General features: G+C 41.6%; 1 protein-coding gene across 4 annotated transcripts in view; it reads right to left on the reverse strand.

The window, feature by feature from the left end:
- FAT3 (FAT atypical cadherin 3) overlaps nt 1-23,858 on the reverse strand; it is a gene marked incomplete at its 5' end in the record, with an annotated part of 344,711 nt that overhangs the window by 37,034 nt on the left and 283,819 nt on the right. For all 4 annotated transcript variants that reach the window (XM_082011243.1, XM_082011241.1, XM_082011242.1 and 1 more), the window contains 6 exons: nt 2,723-3,521; nt 5,986-6,183; nt 6,737-6,880; nt 9,540-9,677; nt 10,354-10,568; nt 13,150-13,539. In XM_082011243.1, the coding sequence (XP_081867369.1) occupies nt 2,723-3,521; nt 5,986-6,183; nt 6,737-6,880; nt 9,540-9,677; nt 10,354-10,568; nt 13,150-13,539 (1,884 nt within the window). The remainder of the gene's footprint in view (nt 1-2,722; nt 3,522-5,985; nt 6,184-6,736; nt 6,881-9,539; nt 9,678-10,353; nt 10,569-13,149; nt 13,540-23,858) is intronic.

The raw sequence follows: 23,858 nt of genomic DNA on the forward strand, positions 1-23,858 counted from the left end.
ATTTCATTGATTCTAAAGGCTTAGACCGACGCACCTGAACTTTTGAACTTACCCTTCCAGAGCTGAGCTGCTGAAGGTCTGAAGCTCACCCACTGCCTGCTTTACAGTCTCCCTGCATTTTCGTGTTCGGGAACTCTAACAGTTTGCTCACAAAGGTAATCTAGGTAAGTTATGCACAGCTGGCATGCATAAATTGTGCATATCTGTGACATCTGCCAGTGGGAAAAACACTCCAAGTATGATACATATTTCAAGAATGAGTGAATTAGTTCAAACTCAGGCTTTCTGGGTCATAATTGAATCAGATCTCTGGAAACATATGCAGTATTTTAATGGCTTTGTCATAATTCAAGCCATTAATATTTACTGGACTGGATCATGAAACCATCCTAGTAACAAAAGAAGTATAATACTTTTATTACACTGACAATATCTTGCTAATGCTGTCTTGTTAAACAAGCCAAAAGAAATTTATTCTAGTATTTTGTGCTCTTTTTCCTGACTTGCTGCATTGATGTGCAGGTACAAGAACTACTGATCAAAGAAGTAATTGCATTTTTCTAACTCTTTTATTGGGCCTAGTCTTTAGCCTTCATGAAAGCAGAACTATAGATACATTCTCTAATTAATATACCCTCAGAAGTCTGCGTTACCTCCTAGGTGATAAAGCACAGTGTGTGTCTATTTACCTAAACACCAAGACATTTCTTGTGGCTCCTTTAATTAAAAACTGTAGAAGAGGCTGAAGCGTTAACTAATGTGGAGAAGGGCAAAGCATGGATTTTTTTACTTCCCACCAAGATCTCTCATCTCTGTGCAAGTAAGAGGCACCAAGGCTTTCATCTCTTTGGTAGCTATAATTACATCAGCAGCTCTAGACCCTTTTTGTTACAGGCTGGATGGTCGACTGGCCATGCACAACCCCACCCCAAGTCTTGTAGATCACCCGTGGGAAATCGGGATATAGTGGCTTGAACGGGAGCTGCGGGAACCCTTCTGGCTTTCCAGCAGACCAGGACAGGCTGCCTGTTGCAACTCTTCCATGATAGATGGTCCAGAGGCTAGGGACCACCGACGGTCAGCAGAATCGCTCTGCCTTTCCGGCAGCTTGCCATACATTTTGGGGATTGATGGGTACATGACAGAAAAATTTGGAAATCGCTGTCCCAGCTGGATTTTTGTGCTTCCAGTGCAACCTTGCTGTGCAGGGAGAAAAAGGGAGAGGGCTGCTGGATCCGAACTGTACTGCATGGCAAAATCCTTTTTTTGGAGCTAAGATAAGGGATTATGAAGCAGATCCACTTGCTATTAGTATCTGAAGGGAATAATACATTATTATTGACTTTAGTAAGTAGTGAAATGAAATTATAAACAGTGAAAATTTTGGCTGCCAGAAAACCAATTTCTGACAGTGAAGACTATTGCTATCCCCATGGAGATGAGGATTTGTGATTTCTTGGTACAAAAATGAGACAAAGCTATGACTTAGAGAATATAAAAGTGCTTTGCACAGTGCTCCTGCACTGGGTCCTGGGCTCGTCTGGAAGATATTGCAGCATTGTCCCTTTAAACCTGTGAAATTCCTTTATTTCAGAGCCTTTCATGTGTAACAGAATGCCGACTATTGTTATAATAGCTACATCTGTTTGAAACTCATAACGCTATTACTTGAATATTGACCAGATAGTCTGCTCTTCAATGTACATGAAAATGCCTTAGATACAGAATTCTGATATTTTTAGAGAACTGAACTTCCATGGCATTATTATTCACGTGCTGCAGGAGACAATGATTTTTGGTTAAATTTTATGCGATTTATGCCTATTGTCATCCCCACTGAAGCTGATGCTAAAACATGAAGTCCTGCTGACTGCTGCAGAAACAAAGGTTGCTTACTGAGAGAAATGGCTGCTGAATTCTTGTACTGCTTTATGTGTGTGTACGTGTGCATGTGTGCTTAAGATGAGGGAGACTTAGATGTATTGATTTTACAGCAGCTTTTTTCTCTGCTCTTAAATGAAGTGGAATGAGGAGCAAATAGCCTGGCAAACAAAAGAAACAGAACTATTATTATAACTGCCTGAGGTTTTATACTTCAAGTGATGAATCACAAGGAAGACTGGCTCTTGAGTCTGTCATATATGCCTATGTGAAATCTCTGCCAAAATGGGGAGCAGCCTGAAACTCACCCTGTCACCCACTGTAGCATTAAAGGTCAGGAATAGTGCTAGCTTGCAGTTACTTAATAAAATACTTCATTGGTTTCCATGTCTCTCTGCACAAACGGGACTGGAAAAGGCCTTTCGACCTGCACTGCTTAGGTCAGGGGTCCTTTGCCTTGGAGATTGCTGGTGCATCGCTGCAGACCAGGCTGTTCTGCTACAGACACATGCCAGGTTTATTCCAGCAGTGGCACCGAGGGGGTGAGAAACCAAATCCCTCCTCTCCTCTCTCTTCCCCTCCCCTTCCATCCCCTCTCCTGGAAGTTGGTAGATGTCTCTGATTACGGAGTCGTAAAAGGCCAAAGTTCATCAACTTCCATTTATATCAGTAAACACGAACAATTCTTCCTGAGCCTGAGAAATCAATTTCCACAATACATCAGCCAGTCGTGCTTTAATGAACTGAATTGAAATGCCCCTTCTAATCTGCATCAAAGGAATAAAACTGATCCTACCGCATGATGTGTAAAGATGGGGGGGGAAGAGGGAGCAGTACTCACCATTGCACATGCAGCGCACATTCCTGTAAAAGCGGGGGCACACAAAACTAATGCGTGCTGTGCTATAGGTCATCAGGGAATGTGAATCAATAGATAGACTTTGCTCACAGTGTTGTTCCTGACAATCCAGTCCAGAGCAATTCTTCTCCAAGATAGCAGAAATACGAATCACATTTTCCAAGTGTCTCCTTGCATTGGTAAGCTTCTGAATCAAATAGGCAGGCTTATAGAAACCACCATTGTGCATCTGAACTGCAAACAGCATGTCAAGCTGACTGCTGCCTGCCACCGGCTGAACGCTGATGATGTGCAGGCTGTCTTGTTTTTGGGAGAGCACTGCGTTTCGCAAGGTACGCCTGAACCCGTGCATGTGAAGACCCACAAAGTCTTCTGGGGAAACGTTCTCAAAACGGATGGTGACTGTGTTCTGCAGCATTTCTTGTAGCAATTGCTCAACGTGGACCACAACATCGATGGGTACCTGGAACCGGCCATCACTGACAGAGACATTCAGGACATACTTGCCGTTATCAAGCCCTCCAAGGGCAATGATCTTCCCATCATGGCTGTTGACCTTGAACAAGCTTTTCTGCTCTGATTTCAGCGTATACGTGAGGACATCGTACACATCCTGATCTGTGGCATGAATTTTTCCAATGACTCCTCCAGGAAAATCATCTTCCATGGTGACAATGAAAATCTCCAGTGGAATGGCAGTTGGCTTGTGAATGCTCTCTTCAATAACCCTCACCTGAACGTAGGTGTGGGAAACCTGCTGAGGCTTCCCAGAGTCCTTTGCCTAATGTAATTTAGAAAAAAATAAAAAATGAGAACCAAAATAAAACACACATATAACACAGCCAACAACCATAACTTCTTGCTGTATATATTTTCACAGCATCAGTAATTCTGAACACCTCTCAAAAGAACTTCCCAAACACATTTGTGAAATACATATGTAAAGAAACATCTCAGCCATTTCTAGCACTGGAACTTACAAACTCTTTAGGGAAGCACAGATATCTCATCTAAGTGGATTGCAGAGAGAAATGTGTCAGCAGAATGTCTCATTACTCAAACTGAAATGTTCCCAGGATCCCACAGCTATCATTTGTCCTCTTCACAACAGAGCCACTTGAATGTGGTATATTCTGCACCAAATGGAGTTTGGGCTCACTCCTACCCTGGAAAAAAGACCGAATCCCAGTGAAATACCAATTCAGTTTCTGAATTGCTCGGTGTACTCCAAAGTGTTTCAGACCCTGCTTAGTTTGTTTGAATATGAGGGAGTCCAGAGTTTTTCTATAGCACTCTGTATTGCTTTACCTGAAGCAGGCAAGAAACATGCTCGAAATAATAAATAAAATTTATCACACTCCAAAAATGAAATAGGGTGCTTGAGCTGTTAGTAACAATAAAATATGAGAGCAGCACTGCACTTGGACAGATGATTGTATGACCCAGAGCACGTATGATAGCATCATTTGCACTTTTTTATCGAGAGTAAAAGAGCAAGTATCTCAAAAAACCCAAGATCATCTTGACAGAAAGGTGTGCAAACTTGAATCAATGTCCTTTCCTGCACTAAGAAAAATGTTTCATTGAAGTCACTATTAAGATATAGCACTCCACACATTTATTTGCTCCAGAGAAAAACAGAAGACTAAAATACCACTGGGCAGAGATGTAGAACACATTCAAAGATACTTGTACTTGGACATGGGGAGGAAAATTTGCAAGCTGAAGACAAAAAAAAGACAGGATGGCAATAGTAATATGGACATTACTAGGAAAGGATTGGTAACTCTAAGACACTCTAGAAATCATTCACCCTCACTCCTAAAAGGGCTGAGTAGAGTATTTAAGAAAAGATCCTTTTCTAGACATGTATACATATAGACATGTACATGCACAGAGATTACATCCCATTCCACTTTCAACTGTAACATTACTTTTTAATAAACGCAACACACAAGGAGGAAACTGACGGTGGAAAGAAGAAAGCAGCACTCTGGCACATATGAATGGAAAGAAACATTTCTATGGTCTATACACAACAGGAAACTATAAAATTTGTTTTCACTGCAGAAATCCCTAAAGTAATACTTGGAGGAATGAGGCCTCCACAATCCAACATCGTGGTTTTCTGAACATGTTGGTGCACCTCATTGTAGCGTGTCTAATATTGAATTTACATGAGATATTTGGATCTATATAGCTTGAGGATGCTGCTTAAATTTGATTTTGGCTATACTGGAAATTCGTCTAGCAAATCGTCCTGAAAGCAGGACATTTTAGAATGAAGGCATGGTAAGAATGAAAGGTGTTTTTTTATTTTCCTACAAGGCTTGAAAAATGGGTTGCAGGAATATTAAATGACAAACTCATCATTTAATTTGATTTGATTTGAACTGTCTATTAGCATCAGGGCTTATATTTTTTGAAATGCAACTAACTGAGGATGCTACTGTTACAAACAGCATTAAGTGTGCCTGCAAAGGAGCAGACAGGCTGTATTTAGAGAAATCAACCCGGGTAAAGCAAGTGGAGGAAGCCTGCATTTCAAACTCAGATTAGAGAACCATGTCCCATTTCAATGAAGAGGTGCAGTTCATTCCCTAGACTTGCATATTTACTGAATCCCACTACCTTTTCTCTGTCAGGCCTGAGAAATGTGGACAAATTACTTTTGGATTTACAGTATTTTGTAATCAAAATTACCCTGCTTACACTGTTCCTTAACAATGACTCTAAAGCTAAAAGTGAGCTGGACTTCTATTGCATGTCTTATTTTTACATTCTTTAAAAGCTAAGTTGACCTTGGAAATATGATTTCATGAATTCTTGGTAAGCTTCCAAAAGTTTATGATTAAATTTATGACTTAAAAGCAGAAGTGATTTTCCTTCCTAGAACAATATTTTGCTGTCACTTGTTCTGTGGTGTATTTATATGTACATAATGCATTTTTGCTTATTTTCCTTGCTTAGCTACAGAAAAAAAAAAGATGAAAATCTTAAATCATAATGTCTGCTGCTGAGAAAATACATTTCATGCAGAGGAATTTGGAAAGGTGGCTGGCTACCTATATATATGTATATGAAATTAGGTTGAAGAACATCAAAGGAAATACACCATATTGTGCACTTGTAAATTGGAATACATGGTATTTACTCACGGAATATGGTCAATTAAAACCAATGTACAGATGACCTATCACTATGAGGGTTTTTGTTTCTGTGCAGATGCAAAAATCAAGCCATACCTGCACGCAGAGCACATACTCGGTCGCAACCATGTGCTTGAAGATGACTGCAGATCTCAAGACTCCGTGAGGGTCCAGCGTAAACTCCTCCTCTTCATTGCCAGTGAGGATGGTGAAGGTAAAAGGGGGGCCATTGTGAAAAGAGTCTTTGTCTGTCACTACCAGCTGCAAAATGCTTGTGCCCACTGGTTTATTTTCCTTTACACATATACACAATGTATAAAGAAAAGGATTAAAATTATACATATCACAATCATAAAACACCACATATCTCTATTGAAAATATTCGATTGAATGTTCTTTGCCCAAGACAGCATTTCACAAGTAGTGTTTATTTGGCACCACTTACACCTGATGGACCGGTAGCAGAGGTGGAGGCACCCACCACGACTCCAGGGACCGAAGAGCTCTGCCTGATGCTTTTTCTGATCAGGACTGACTAACTCAGACTTGCACTCTGAGCAAGGTGCAAAGAAGTGTGAACTCATCCCAGCTCAGACTCTTTGAGGCCAGAGTACAATTTCTGGGGCAATGGGGGTGAACGGTAAAATGTGTGGCAGATGCTGAGGTTAGAGAGCCTCACCAAACAGAAACTTACCAAAGAGTTAAGACAGACATGTTTATACTTTCCTTTAAATAACATCACTTGATATATCTTTTGCAGATAAGTCATCAAAAGCTACTTAACTGAAACCAAATGCTTTTGTGTTTTAAAAGTAAGAGAAGTTTTGGATGTGCAGGATAAACTTACTTGAATTACAGCTGTATAGTTAGCTGGAGTAAATACAGGGCTATTATCGTTCACGTCGGAAATGTCCACGTTGACTGTCACAGATGAAGACAAAGGAGGGGTGCCGCTGTCTCTTGCCTGGATAACTAATGAATAACCAGATATCTGCAAAAAGGTGAAAACATTAAATCATCATGAAAGCAGTCCTAAATTTGAACTCATGTTCTTTACACCCAGTGTACTACCTAGCATATTCTAAGGAAAGCTGTTTGGCTTCATTACCTTCCCTGCCCTTAGTATAGCATTACCCTGTTTATTGCCACACTGTGTCCCAACTTCTGCTTTATAAAGCTATCAATAAACATAATAGCTTCACTGTATTGAAGTAACTGTATCAGATGATGCATTCCTGAAACAAAGGGGCAGACAAAAAATAAATGGACTATCCAAACTCAGCCATCACTACTGTAGCTAACGTTTTCATCTCTCCTAGGTGTCAGCTGGGATATCTGACCTGATTTTATTTATCTTACAGTTGGTTTCCAGGATATTATTTAAATTATTTATTAAAGCCAACCTCAGTTTGACACACAGTGTTTCTAACAATGGTGACAGAGAACGAAGAAAAAGCTCACAGACTGCTGGCTTAGACACAATGGAAAGCATTTGGGACTACTAGGGACAACACAGTCTCTGTAGCAACACGGTATTATCCACCATTCAGTAGGAGATAAGGTTTTTTTGAGCGCACTTGTTTGCAACAGCCACGTGCTACTCAGCATGGCGTGGGCAGTTCAGTGCATCACCCATGGGCCCTCTACGCACACGTGTGCCCGTGCCTGAGGTGTGAGCGTATGTGACAATTTGCAAGAGCTCTGTCTACGCACAGCTTATGGATGGCAGTTTGGCTTTATGAACTGCATCCTTATGTCAGCCTCCTTACGTCTTACGACTGCTTTTCACTGTACATCGCTCCATGTTTCCCAGGAGAGCTGCTGACACATCTGCCCGTGAATCCTTCTACGGGGGAGCGAGGAAAGGGCAAAGTGCATGCCAGAATAAAAACACCCTGCTCCAGGCCCTCGGTGTGGGGCTGGAAAGGGGAAAAACACACCCCTGCAGAAGGAAATGATGTAATGTTAAAGGTGCTTTTTTGGGGTGAGAGAAAATCCAAAGCCATTTCAAAAATAAAAGCCATTTGGGTAGGCAGGAGGAGCACAGGCTAAGCGGATGAAACAAGGGGGCCCTTCTGTGATGCGGGACCACGCTAAAGAAAAAAGTAACAGGTTTTTGGAGGCGTTGTATGGAGGAGAAAGACTGTAATTTTGTGGGGGTGTAGTGGCAGAGGAGGGAGGAAGAATTCTGAACTATGGAAAGTCAAGAAACTGAGGCAGAGAATTTTTTTTTTTTCCCTTTCGAGCTGTAATTTCTACTGCTAGCTAAAGTCAAGATTGACAGTTTTGTGGGGTCCTTCCCAAATTTTGTGCATGTTTGCTTTCATTTCCATGTATCCCAGAATAATAGATGGCAAAAGTCGTGGTTTCTATGTGATTATAGCTCTGGAAATGAGTTTCCTTAAATCATTGAAACCTGGGAGGTAGCCCTGCCTTTAGGGATCTACAGCAGATGGGGCATCATGTATCATCCTCCCTGAAGGGGGTCAGAAACACCTGCGTCTAGGAAATGTGCCAAGAAAGCAAGGAAAAAGACAATATCACAGCTTATTTTAACCGAGGGAAACTTTGGAAAATGCAGATCTAACAGAGCTGGCATGAAACATGCACATGCCAGCAAGGGTGAATGTGTGTGTCTGAATGCAGATGTACATGAGTACACTTCAGAAACTAAATAAAATCAAATTAAGAAATTAAGCTTGTGCCATTTAAATATATTACAGCAGAAATATATTACAGCAAATTTGTAACATGCAGAGCCATTGTCCTCGGCAGTCTGCGGTAAAGTCATTCTGCCCCCAAGCACCGACAATTTAGTCCTGCCTTTTGTGATAATACAGAAAGGGTATTTGCCACTGTTTTAAGCAGTAGCCCTGCTGCCAGGAGAGAGCTTTTTCAGCTGAGCCCATATTCTGAGGACAGCGATCAGCTTCCCCAGTTCTGCGGCTGCATTGCTCAGAGGCAGAAGGCATGGATTTCTTCACGTGTTGCGAGACTTTTGAAGCCGTGTAGCACTCTCCTGCCCCGCTAGTAGCACAGAAAACTGTATTTGTTTGTTTTTTCCCCAAAGCTGCTAATTGCTAGCTACGGCAAAATGGTGATAAATTACCCTGAATGAATAATCTAGTGAGCAAACAAAGCAGCAGAATCTGTTTAATGAAGCACTCTCTCACTTTTGGTACAGCCTGGCCACTTCATAACATCACCTCCCCAGTGACGTGTTTTGCAGAGAGCTAATTAATGGCTGAGGTCTCAGCTCAGTGCTTGGTGCCACAATCTGGAGTGTGCTGTAATCACGCCGTTGCACACTCCGCTACACGTGTGTGCTTGCACGCGCAGGAGAGAGGAGGCAGCTCATTAATACAGCAACAGCTGCCGGTGGCACCACAGGAGAAATCCAGGGTTGCTTTTTTCCCCCCGACGGCTGCGTTAGTTCAGGATGGTAACACTAGCAGAGCAGTTCGCTTGTAGATAAGGTTGGGGATAGGGTTTGGGTGAGAAGTGGAACGACATTAAAAAGACCTGTTGGATCACCTTAGGCTGATCACTGCAGAATATAAAAGAAGCTTCTTCAAAACAAGCCAGCAGCAGAGTTGAAATCAATACACGTCTGTAAGTCATTGTAAGTTAAGAAGTCCCACATGTCTTACCCTTTCTCGATCCAATTTCTTTTTAACCTTCACAAGTCCCAAAACAGGATCAACTGAAAATTCATTGTCTTGATCCCCATTCACTATGGAAAAATGAATCTGTCCATTGGAAGGACTGTCCAGATCTTCTGCTATCAACTTTTTTGAGAGAAGAGTGAAAATTAGCAAAACAGGTATTAAGCCATCTGTATGCTACGTTAATTGCTCAATACCCCAAAAAGTAAGACTTCATGACTTCATATTCTGTCAGACTAGTTACATTGGAACTGCATACCTCTACAGCATCAAACCAATCAGTTTTTGATAGAAGGCTCCCATTGGACCTTTTCAAAATTCTAGCCTTAAAACACAGACAATATTTTAAACTTAATATTCCATATAACATTTTCTTTTCTGGATCCACAAGTTCCAAGATGAGAGCATTGTGAGGTTTGGGTATGGCACACTCCATGCCAGACTGAATAGATACAAATACTACGTGATACAAAGACTATTTGTTTCAGTGAAAATTTGAATTTTGCCTTTGCAAGAAAACCCACTTCTTTCTAGCTAACTCATGAAATGCAATGCCTTAAACATGCTATTTGACAGCATATCGGGGTTGAAAAGAAACAGTCAGTGCTACTGCTACTTTCTTTTTTGGGGAAAACTGGTAGCAGCCTAGAAAGCAGCAGCAGACGCAGAATATTGGCTAGAGGATAGTTTGGGTGATTTAGGATTCAGTAGTTATCATTATTAACTACTGCAGCTGTATTTTATTAAAGGTCATGTAGCAAAGGGCTTCATCCCACCTAAATGCTGCCCACAGCCTCACCGTTATCACCGAATCACCGACGGCAGCATCTTCGCTGATGACTGCACTGTAGACCACCTGGCTGAATTTCGGTGCGTTGTCATTAACATCTGTCACATTTATATTCACAGTCGTAACGGCGCTCAGAGCTGGAGTACCTCCATCTTTTGCTTCCACTACTAAGTAGAAATCCTTACACGATTCATAATCCAAAGCTTCAAAAATGGAAATCGCTCCTTTGAAGCAAGGGAGGGAATGTCAACAGCCAGCGAAAAACAAATAATGCTATGGACTAAGGGATTTGACTGTAGTAAACATTGACTAAAAATGCTATTTATCACCATGGCACACATACAAAATATGTTGTTCTAACTGTAACACTGCCCAATCCAATAAAAATATTTGGTCAGGTTCCTACTGCTGTTGTTTGATTAAAGAGTGATGCCAAGTGCACTTGGGTTGCCTCTGCAGAAAGGACCTGCACAAGGCATGAAGCAATGGATGGTTTCTCATGAAAATAGCTTTTATTATACCAGTAGACGGTATAAGACCGAGAAGTGGTGGCCATATCCACCCATTTCCCTGGGCACATGCACAAAGCCTGTGGGAGAACTGGATGCTGACTCTGGAAATCAGCCCTGACGAATCAACAGAAATTCACTCCCATGTAATTAACTTCTCATGAATTAAATACAAATGAATGGGGCATGAATACCTTTGAGAAATCAGTCGTCTATCGTTTATGTGATTAAACAGGGACTTCCCCACTCACGTAGTTTAAAAATTTTGTGTTCTCTCACCACACAATCAAATCTAAGATTCTCTGTAACTTGACTCACTCCGTGACCCCAGGCCCCCTCTAGGACAGAAATGCTTTTTATGCAAGTCCTCCACTTGTTTCTCATGTATCCATAACCTGAACAAAAAGAGGGGAGTAGGTTGTGCACAGATTACTAGTGATGCCTTGGAGGACGTAATAGTGGTCATGGCAGGAAAGGCTTAAAAGCAAATCCTTAACCTTGGCAAGCTAAATCCTTTTCAATATAGACCCATCAAGAGCAGGGATGTATGGGGCTTAAACGTCATTTAGTCCAACTGCTGCCCAACACAGGTCAGCTAAGCCTAGTCATTCTTGAAGGTACTCATCTCTAATGTTCTTATCAACCTCCAACAAAATCAGTTTCCTAACCTTCTTCAGAAATGTATTTGAGTACTTCATAATCATTACAGTGAGGAATTTCTTCCTATCATTTAACTGAAATAATCCAAATGCAATTTAATCCAAATGCAATTTAAGCCCATTCACAACTTCTTTTCTCATGAGTGGGCATGGAGAAAAGTTTATTCCCCTCCTCTTCGTAGGTACTTTTTACGAGCTTGAATACTAACAGCATGTCTTCTCTTTTCTAGCTTAAATAGCCTCAATTCCTTCAGTCTTTCCTGGTAAACCACATTTTATAGACCTCGGATCATTCTTCTTAATCTTGTCTGGGCCTTCTCCAAATGAATTCTACCTTTCAGCATGACTTGCTGGAAGCAGGAGCCCTGAAGACAAGCTTCCAAGTGGCTAGCAGAGAGTTCCCACTGATAAATGGTGTGAAGGACATTATTTTTCAAGCCTTGATCAGGCATGCTACATCAGCACCCGGCTGTCTGGAAACTGAGCTCCTGCCTCTAAACTGATAATAATGGAGCTGTCACACATTAATGAATAATAAATAGTCGGGGTTTTTTTCCCTGTGTGATTAAGCTTCATTATGGGGTTTTATTGATTTATCTCCTTGGCTTGTCAAATGTGAAGTTAAGTATCGCTGTCTAGGCATATTTATGTTTAAATTTTGTTAGCACTAATCAACATTATGAAGATAACAGACAACAGACAATTATGTTAAGTCCTTTACATGTAAGGCAGTGGCCTCCGCAGAGTGGAGAAAGATTTTTGCACACAAGTAATACAAATGATACAATGCATCATTTTGAGATTTTCTGGGTTACTGGTTATCACAGCTGCACTCAAACAAGCACTTCAGCTTTCAAAATCAAGATTGTTTTGCTCTGAAGCTCTGGTGGCAGATTTGTACTGGTCATCCTGAATGTTAGGAGCATAAGGGGATCCACTACAGGAAGCACAGAAGAATCATAGCTTGCTGTTGACGAATTAAAACCTCAATAAAGATAAAGAATGTATCCTGCTAAGGAAATTCAAAGAAAATGAGCCACGTGGTCCAAATATGGCAGCTTTCCTTAGTATTTCTTAACAAGAAGGAGCAATGTGTTTTTAAAGTTTGTGATGTATAACCAAAAAAACCCCGAACCCCAAACCACAGCTGAAGTCAGCTGTCAGACAACACAAATCAGGAGCAACCTATGTCCGTGAAGACACATACAGTTGTATAAACGGCAGTCATCACCTGACATGTTGAGACTGCCAGCTATTTGGTCCTGATAGCACTGTCTGATGCTTGCTAAGGTCCAGACTGTTGAGGCTTTACTCAGCTGGTAAGCAGGTAAACATTGCAAGTGTTCATAATTGCAAGAGTTGCACAGTTTGGCTAATGGGATGTCACATCACCATTGACTTCAACAAACATACTAATGGAGAAAAGTATTCTCCACTCGAGCTGGGGCAGCTGAGCATGACTGTAATTTACATCACTCTCCAACCTAAAATTGGTTTTTAACTGTGCAACTAATTCCACATTGACAAGCTCCAACTCTCTGTCCTTGGAAATTTTTTGGTTCAAGAGCCTTTCCCACAGCATTCACATTTTCCTCACACTTTCATTTTGCATTACAAGTAAGAGCCACTTTACAAACCTGTTTTTGAGTTAATCCTGAACTTCCCTTTCTCATTCCCTGATCTGATGAGATAGGTAATCTCAGCATTAGTACCAATGTCTTGGCTTGTAGCAAAAACAGAGAGGACCTCAGTGCCAGGTGAGGTGTCTTCAGGTACTGTAACAAGATAATCTCTTCTTTCAAACACAGGGGGGTTGTCATTTATGTCTAGCACTGTAATGGTAACGGTGGCAAATGAGGACAAGGTCAGCACAATGCTCTGATCTGAGGCCTTTACACTGATGTTATAGGAAGACTGAAGCTCTCTATCAAGTGGATGCTCCAAAATAATGATTCCTGATGATCGGTCAACTGAGAAGTAACCATCTGCGGAGTCTGCCAAGGAATAGGTAACTTTTCTGTTCACACCTGAAAGAGAAGCAAATGTGAATGGTAAACTGAAATAAAGAAAACAACAACCTCTTCCCATCTAGTGGAAACCCTAAGCACAATCTGCTATCACACTGATTACTTCCAGTGGAGGTGGAGCACAAGGAGATAAAGAGGCCCTGTGGGTACTGCGTTGCTAAAGGCTTGGGAGATCAGGACATGATCTTTTCACATGTCAAATCCCAATGGATAAGCTAAGTTCCTTCCCTTATTGTGTTTTTTTTTAAAAGATTGCTTTATAAAACTGCTGTGTAATGAAACTTGAAAGCAGAATCCAGATATGGTCCTTGCCCAGAAAAGCTTACAATTGAATTAGATGAGACAGCAGAATGCTGAAATTGGAAATGTCTCAGAGCAGATCTTGAAGAAATAAAAATGTACATAAGGGAAAAATAAACCCATAAAGATACATCAGGTGGTACAGAATGTACTTGCTACCTGTGCTGCCTTGATTCCGCTGTTGAGCAGCACAATATTATCATAACACAGTACCTGCTAGACAAAAGCTGTATCAAAGAACTCCTGCCAGAACACGGACATTTTAGAAAGGAAAGTCCTCCACTCGCCCAGTTTGAGAGCAAAACTGAGTTGTACAAAAGATATCCTTTGTTTTTCAAATCCTGCCTGCATTTCCCAATATATAACACCTTTCCACCTGGCTGCTGAATATGCAGATCTATGCTAAGGTTGTTGTCAGTAATAAGGCCTGAGGGGAAGGTACTGACTTGGCTGCTTGCTGCACTACAGTGGGATAGCCATTTCAAATCTAATTAAAAGTGAACACAGATACAACCTAATTCAACTCCCTTGATGCTGGTTGATTTTATGATTTGGTCCTGTGTGCTTCAGTAACAGATTATAACTAAAAACAAAGACCCACTAAAATGAAGAGTCTCTGTTTTTAACATCTCTCACTTGAGCCTTTGCAGCCCTTTTTATTGGAGAACAGACTTTACAAGCCTGATACTGATCAGACGAACAAGAGCTACCAAGCCCTTCTAGGCATATTTTGTTAATTTAAAATTTGTGACAGTATTATTCTGGTTTCCAACAGCAAAGCATTGTAGAAATGTCTGATCAAAAGCAGCACAAATCACATTTGTTTCCTGCCTGACATAGCAGGAGTAGAGCATCCACACAAGAGGGAGCTGGGGGACTTTCTTCAATCACATGCACATAAAAGCCAGAACAACTACAAAGTCCCAGACCCTACTTGGAGAGCGTTAGGAATTACTGTTTGGCCTCTTCAGGGAACAAAGTTTTTATGCAGTGCTTGAGACACCAGAGTATATTTCAAACGTTCAAGTGTCTTTAAAATAAGGAAAAATTTAAATGGCAATATTGCAATGAAACAGGTTTGGTTTGATTTTTTTAATCACAGCAGAACCTCTCTATTCACCAGGGCATCTCAAATATGATAAAATAGAGAGGCCCCTCTTCAGCAAAACAGGCAGGGCATCCGAGGAGGTGACTCCTGTCCTACAGACGGGGAACTGAGCTTAGCCCACGAACTAGTCAGGTGTTGCAACACCTTGACCCTGAATACCCTACAGGCTGCTGGAGACCACGCTCGCCTCTTCACTTAGCCTCTTTATACATGCATCCAAATGCTCCGTCAGCTGACAATCAACAAAACTGATAAAAGTGAAAAAAGAGTAAAACCCTCTGGGAAGAAGACAGTTTTGAGGGTGAATGGCTGGAGGGGTGTCTACATTTCCGGTGGGGGAGGATCTCCTTCTGCTAGGAATCCTCCCTGAACTTCCACTCACAAGGAGGGATAGACCAGACCAGAACAGTTAATGAGTTAGCAATTAAAGCTGATCACTGGGGATGGTGGAAAAGGGGATTTTGCATGCAGTTGAACACCCAACGTACACATGAGTTTCAACTGTAAAGCTATTTAGCATTCTGTACTGGGCTCTCTTGATGTCTACCAGATTCTACATAGAATTAAATACTTCTCTGAAGCAAAAACCTTAACACACACCTTCCAAGCATATGTCTTTGTGACTGCAGGACAGCCTTGGTCTAGTCTGGGTTTCTTTCTGGCACAAAGATCCTGTTTGATACTCACGACAGCATACCTGGGCACAGCACAGAAGATTCAGATACCACTCTCTTTAAAGGCATAAATAGCTAGAAAGGAGATAGCCTACCCATAAATTGTGTCTTGAGACACCCCAAAATTTCATCAAGAATACCTTGTAAGGGGGAGTGGCAGAGACAAAATGTGGTACATGTGACACCATGTAGGGCAAGTTCACATACAAGAAGTGATAACTCTGGTGACTGCAATCTGATTGATATAATCAGACAACGCTCTTTATATTCTACTTCCTAAGGGTGATTCCCATTAATTACCAAAATATGAATGTTTTTTGATAAGTGATTGCTGGTGATCCTCCAATGAAGACAGCTCAGATACAGATTATGGTGTTCTAGTTGCTACATCTAATATAAGGGATTTTGGGGCAGAAATGGACAGAGTTAATTTTTGAAGGCAAATGTGTTTTTTCTTCCTTCTTGGAAAACAAGAGAGGAATACAGAAGTTCCAGGGATGTGGGTTATCTTGCACCAGTCTGGTTTGATGATGAAAACAGTCTTATTTTGCCCATGAGACCTGGAGGAAAGGCTTTACAGGTGAAAGTGTCATTTTATGCAAGGAGAGACAGAAGATCAGGGCAGAGGACCTGAGTTGGGACATTGACAGGTACCAATCCTTGGTGGCTTTTGGCCTGAATGCAGAGAAAAATAGAAGGTGAAACACAGATCTCAGCTGCCTTCTGACCTTCTCCCACAGTGTTTTGTGGTGCTGGAGTTTAATGCTTGCTTCTTAGGAAGAAAATTAATTCAATTAAAAGCTGTGGCAGAAACAGCACTTTGAAGAAAGTGTTGTGTTATATCAATAGCTCTTTCCACTCAGCTTCCTGACCCAAGGCTGGAAACAAAATGGGCATGAGGCAAAGATGAAATAGGAAGTTATTTCTACTGAAATCCAAAATGCTTTAGTCCAGGGGCTACCATCTGCTGAGAGAGAAGCATCCACATGTATGTCAATGGCATCCCTGCCGTGGAGACGATGTTAAGATTCTGCTTGTGACTATGAAAATGTTTTCTGTGGAAAGGAAACAACTGATCTAATACCATGGTTCCTGCACTGGTAAAGAGAGAAGTCCTCCCACACTGCTTGCCCACAGCTGCTGGGGGATTAATGTCTGCAAATTGCATTGTGTCTATTCACTTATTCACTTAAATTTCTCAGATTTCTAAGGTGCCGGTCCTGAACATAAGCTATTCGAACATGGAAAGCTTTGCAGGAATTACTATAAGAGGATTGCAGTACATTTTTTAAATAAAGGAATAAGCAAGCACATATTCTGTTTAGACTTGTATTAGCATATGATGGAATATTGCCCTTTGCCAAATCTCTGGTGTGAAGAGCTTGTACAACATACAGCCATCTAGCACCTCAAATGCCAACCTTTGGGAGTTTTTCTTTTCTTGTTTTCTTCTGCACTAAAACAAAGGGGCATGCACTGAATGTCACATAATGACATCTTCTATGCCATTACTACTTTAAATAGCACCAGGGAAATAAAATATCTTCTCTTTATAATTCATGAGTACCAAATTCGTCCTTGTCCAACTCCACTGAAAATCGTGGAGTTACAACATGGTTTCATCCAGACCGACACTAATCAAAAGGTGAAGAGAAGGCTCTGGGGAGGCCTTACTGCAGCCTTTCAGTACTTAAAGGGAGCTTACAATAAAGATGGGGACAGACTTTAGCAGGGCCTGTAGCAATAGGACAAGGTGTAATGGTTTTAAACTAAAAGAGGGTAGATTTAGACTAGATCTAAGGAAGAAATTTTTACAATGAGGGTGGTGAAATGCTGGCCCAAGTTGCCTAGAGAGGTGGTAGATGCCTCATCCCTGGAAACATTCCAGGTCAGGTTGGATGGGGCTCTGAGCAACCAGATCTAGTTGAAGGTGTTCCTGCTCACTGCGGGGGGGTTGGACTGGATGAGCTTTAAATGTCCCTTCCAAGCCAAACTATGGTTCTATGATTCTGTGATTCTATTCTATCAAAAGGCTGTGCATTAACACGACAGGTGCAATCCCCACATGACACTGATTTTCTGCAGTGGGCATTACCTGCCAACTGCATCACACACAAACTAAAATTTACACATATTAAAGACCATACATAGTGTGTTTCTCCTTTCTATTTTCACATGTCACCCTGAACTCATTATTTACTGCGTTTCCCCAAGCATAACTAGCCCACTCGTTCTTGTTTATCTCTGGAAAATGACGCTTAACTTTGTCATCTGCTCATTTTAATTTTGAAAACCTACGGAAAGAAAAATAATGGGAAGCATTAAAAATAAACAAACAAGATGTAAAACAGAAAGCTGTCCAGAAAGTAAGCTGTAAAAAAAGTTATTTATCAATTTATCAGTGATTTGCAAGCATGGTGTCTGTGCTGATTATTGTGCTTCCTCTTGCCTCTGTCTTTCCTGGAGTGACTATTAACACTGGCATGTACCTATGGCCTTTCCTGATTGCTCAAATGCTAACCACAACACCAACTACTGGAACTTAAAAGTCCACAACTTCATTAACAGCAAACAAGACAAAAGACAAATACTAAACTCGATTTTATAATACTCTACTCCATCATTTTGAGATGAAAGAGAAAAATCTTGCCAGAATTACCTTGCTGAACTGTAGAAGAATATATAGCCCCATAGGGAAAGGTATTTCAAGTGGTTTTTACAACTTAAGCAGAAACACTGGCCAAGTTCAATCCATAACACCACTACTGAGACAGGCTTTCTTTGCTTTGTCCCGTCTCTGTGGGGAAACGATAGCCTTAAGCCCAAGGACCTTTACTCACACCAGAGCTCCAACAGAGACACAGAATCACAGAATCATTAAGTTTGGAAAAGACCTTCAAGATCATCAAGTCCAACCGTCAACCCAACACCACCAGGCCCACTAAATCAGGTCCCGAAGTCCCATGTCCACACATTTTTTGAATACTTCCAGAGATGGTGACTCCACCACCTCCCTGGGCAGCCTGTTCTAATGCTTGACCACTCCCTCAGTAAAGACATTTTTCCTAATATCCAATCTAAACCTCCCCTGGTGCAACTTGAGGCCATTTCCTCTCGTCCTATCACTGGTTACTTGGGAGAAGAGACCAACACCCACCTCACCACAACCCCCTTTCAGGTAGCTGTAGAGAGCGATAAGGTCTCCCCTCAGCCTCCTCTTCTCCAGACTAAACAACCCCAGTTCCCTCAGATGCTCCTCATCAGACTTGTGCTCCAGACCCCTCACCAGCTTCATTGCCCATCTCTGGACACGCTCCAGCACCTCAACATCCTTCTTGTAGTGAGGGGCCCAAAACTGAACACAGGATTCGAGGTGTGGTCTCACCAGTGCCGAGTACAGGGGCACGATCACTTCCCTACTCCTGCTGGCCACACTATTCCTGATACAGGCCAGGACACTGTTGGCCTTCTTGGCCACCTGGGCACACTGCCGGCTCATGTTCAGCCGGCTGTCAGCCAGCAACCCCTTAGTCCTTTAGACTCCCAGGTCACAGTACCATAGGATGAAAGCAAGGCCACAAAGGACAGAGATGAACATAACCACCCCTTACTGAAGGGAAATACTGGACAAAAACGTCAGGCATCAACTTTTAGTGGTATGACACCTTCCACGGGTGTCTAAAACCCGGATTTCCATTTCAGCTGGGTCGGCTGTTGTCTTTTTTGTTGGGAATTTGAGATCTGGATCATTGGCTCACCTTCTCTCTCTTTTCTAGCAGAGATTACCCTAGCCCAGGGTACTGGTGTACATGACTAAATACTTGTTTCTATCAGTGCTCCTGACTGATTCACTTCCTTGTGCTGATCAGGCATAAGCTTAATTATTTTTCTAAAGTGGGGGAGGCCATTTTGGATACACCTGATTTAGGATTACACATTGTAGCTGACAACACTGGGTAATGTAGCCTGAAGCAATGGAATACACATGTAGAGAGAGACATATAAAAAATATACATATAGGTATGTATGCATATATCCACAGACACACACATACGTACATATGATTCAGTGACACAATTTAAATACAGGGCTTTTTCAGTCAACGTAATCCGAGAGGTACAATTCTCCTTGCCTAGTTCTTTGCCTCCATGTTGTTAAAAATGTCTTGGAAATCTCAAAAATTAAAGAAATTAATAGAAATGACAGAGTATAGAGATAGGAATCTTGTGAGGTCATCTAATTTATCCCTGCACAAAGAAAGGATGGATGCAATTTTTCCCCAAACACAGGCCTATCCTTTGATTGTGAATCTGCACAACCTCCTTGCATAACACAGCCCAGTGCCTCACTTTTCTTACAACTAAAAATCTTGATCTGATTTTTTGCTGAGATTGAATAAAAATAATAAAAGATGCGGGGAAAAAAAAAAAAGAATAAAGGTTGCTTTCCTTCCTCAGAGCTACTTGTCTGATATCTGAAGACTGTTATACTTTATCATCTCAGTTCTCTTTTTCCTGGCACCCCCTCTCAACTGTTTTAATATTTCCTGGTAGCACATGTTTTCCAGACCTGTGATCTTTCTTGTAAATCTCCAGGTAGCCCACATCTTCCTGGAAGTGCTGTACCCAAAACTTGACACAGCCTTTCAGGTCAGGATTTGCCAACACCAAGTAAACAGAAAAAATGTTTTCCAGCATTAGTCTTGTTTACCCATCTCATTAAAGTATTTGCCTTTTCACACCAGTATGAAAGTGTAAACATATATTCAGCCTGTGATTCACCATAATACATCTGTTTCTCTACAGTTCTGCTGCCCAGTCAGTAATTACCCAGACAATGCTGGTGCACTTCGTTATTCTTATCTAAACACAGGACTTCACATTTATCTTGATGACTTGCGCTGTATTTTTCCATACTGCTTTTCCAACTGTTAAATCCCACAATTATGACTTTGACACTACCCAGGGTACTTGTAGCCCCATTCTGCTTTCTGATATCTAGCAATACAGACCTTATCACAGAATCACAGAACCATTAAGGTTGGAAAAGACCTTTAAGATCATCAAGTCCAACCGTTAACCCTACACCACCATGCCTACTTATGCATTCAGGAATGAAAATAAGAACAATGCTGCACCCAGTACCTTTCTTAACTTACCCCTCCAGTGTAACAGTCATTACAAACTCACCTGGTAACAGATTAACATAGACCACGATTCCCTAGCTTGCTTATAAAAAAATCATGCTGTACAATGTAAAAAACCTCACTAAACCTAAGCCATACCACCCATGTTTCTTTCTATATGGCCTCTTAGCATGTTGCAGAAGGAAATGAGATTGTTTTGATGACTTCTGCTTGCTGAACACAGACTAGGTCTTAGTCATCTTGATACACATATAGTCATTATTTTAATGCAAGTTGGGTGACTAAATTCCCCTGACTACCTATCTGCAGCTTGAAAAATATGGCCCTTTGCAAGATTCAACAACTTGAAACTGCCTACTTACAGGGTATGTCTCCTAAGCAAAATAAGCAGTATGAAGTAGGGCTTGTTTAGGTAGAAACCTAAGCTTTCTATCATACTCCCCAAACACCTTGTTTGTTTACCTCCTAACACTAGGTAAGTCTAAACTCCACAGAGTATATTATTTTTTATTTGGCAATTTTTCAGGGGCACAATGTGTTGTGTCTCTGCATTCCTACAAGCGTTTCTGCCTTTATTTGAAGGCAAAAGCCAGGTTTTCTCCAGAACAACCCCCTGGGTGAACTTGGACCTGTAGGTGTCCTCAGGACTGGCCAGCCCACTGGGAGATGTGGGGCATTGCCCTCCCACTCTTTTTATGGAACAGAAGTCTAATGGTAAGGACACCTTTCCAGGAAGGAGGAGTACACGCATACGTTGCTGTAGACTATTACTTTTCATTGAATAAGCCCTGGGGAACAGAACCCAGAACACAAGCACCCACCAGGCCACTGAGCAATGCTCACTCATGTCTTTTGTTTTTTCTCTGGCTGATTCCTGAGTTCTTTTTCAGAACAGCTTCAGTGACAGTGGAAAGGACCCCCTACTTCAACTATAACCCCTTACTTACATAATGCTGTTTTGAATAGCTGCAAAAAAAGGAATTAATAATTCAGACCTTCCATATCCTGCATTAGTGCACTAACCCCTGGGCTACTTTAAAAGTCAGTGAGGCAAAGACATGCATAAAGATATAGGAAGCTCCATGTATGTTTTAAAGAGAACGAGCCATCCTCTGGAAAGTATCTTGTTATATTTATTTTACAAAAACTCAGACAATATCCAGAAATATCAATTAGCTAGTGCTGGTGTCATTGCCAAAGGTATCTACCTATTAGCTGTTAGGTTTTAGTAAATCTTCTGTCCTATTATCTCTGTTATTCTTATTCATGTTTGTCGTGGTTTAGCCCCAGACGGCAACTAAGCACCACGCAGCCGCTCGCTCTCCCTCCCACAGTGGGATGGGGGAGAGAATTAGGAAAAACCTCGTGGGTTGAGATAAACACGGTTTAATAGGACAGAAAGAAAGAAGGGAACAATAATGATAATACCAACAAAGGAATGTACAAGAACAAGTGATGCCCAATACAGAAATTGCTCACCACCCCGTGATCGACAGCCCGTCCCCGAGCAGCGATTTCCGCCCCCCGGCCAACTCCAGTTTATGTACTGGGCATGACGTCGGATGGTAGGGAATATCCCTTTGGCCAGTCTGGGTCAGCTGTCCCGGCTGTGTCCCCTCCCAGCTCCCCGTGCACCCCCAGCCTGCTCGCTGGCAGCCCAGCATGAGAAGCTGGACTGTCCTTGACTGCTCAGCAACAACCCAAAACATCAGCATATTATCAACAGTTTCTCATCCCAAATCCAAAACACAGTCTCACACTGGCTTCTGTGAAGAAAACCAGCTCTATCCTGGCTGAAACCAGGACAATGTTTCAGTCCTTGTTTACTTCTTTTTCAGATCCTGAATGCCTCAAAGGTTTCTAGACCCATTTTAAGAGACTTGCCCAACACAAATAAACAGGCAAAGTAGAGGTTTGCTGTCTACCGGCTTTGCCAACAAATGCAAAAATCAGTATCTACTTCAGCATTTTTATTATTTTGTTACTTTCCATTATACATAATTCAGAGAACTGGTCTTTAATCAAGTTGTGCATGCCTCTGCACCTTGCATTCCTCTCTGACACTTCTGCAATTTCACCTGGCAGCACTTTACCCTTCCGAAAGCCCAGCTGTGTGGTCCAGCTGTGTGTGCAACAGGCTCAGTTGCCCTAATTCCTTCAAGACCAAAGCCTACCGTGGATAAGGTTGAAGTCTGTACTTATTACTTCCATGCATGTATTCACCATGAAAGCGGCGACCCACTGCACAACCTAATGGAGTGATTTTTTTCTGTGCTGTGCTCACCAGGACTTCAATGGCACTTTCTACAAAAAAGTGATAAACCCTGGAGAACTATCTGTTCCTCAGCTATTATTTCTGATAGATATTTCATTTTTATTGTTTTAATGGTTTCTTCATTCTTCTCTTTGACACAAGGAGAGGACAAGAAGAAAAAGAAGATAAAACGTGCTTGCTTCACCACCCTCCTGGAGGTAGATTTAATGTCATTCCAGGCTGGACTGACCAAAACCTAAAGAAGTTGTATTACCATTCTTCCCTAGAAAAGTCATTTCTTATTTCCTGTGCACCTGCCTTATGAGTGCACACGGTGAGGGTTTTGGGTGGAGTTTTTTTTTTACAAACCAAGTTTTTACGGAAACATCAAAACTTATTGAGACCAAACCTTGTTGTGAAAGTATCATTTTTGCCATAGATTTCTTTGAAACCCAAGATAAAACTTTCCATCAGAAGCTGAACGAAAATGGTACTCCTTCCCCCAGTTCACCAGATTCCCCAGCCGCTTGCCAGGCAGATGAAGGACCACAGCTTGCTCCCCTGTACTTCTTGGTGGAGAAGGTCAGAGCTATGGAGCAGATGTCTCATAATGAGAAGGTCAAACAGCTTCCCCAGGGGAAGGGCTGAGTTCCTTCTGCTGCAGCTCTTCCACTTTGTGTGAAGAAGTGAATAATTAGTCCCTCATACCAAGAACCAGGCTGATTAAAGACTTGATGGATTTAAATGCTTATCAGATGACTACAGAATCCGTCTCATAAATTTTGGTCCAAATAATATTTTACTCTGTACAACTCTTGAAAAAACACAAACAAATTC

Source organism: Phaethon aethereus (genome assembly GCF_964289735.1).
Source record: "Phaethon aethereus genome assembly, chromosome: 1".
Lineage (NCBI taxonomy): Eukaryota > Metazoa > Chordata > Aves > Phaethontiformes > Phaethontidae > Phaethon > Phaethon aethereus.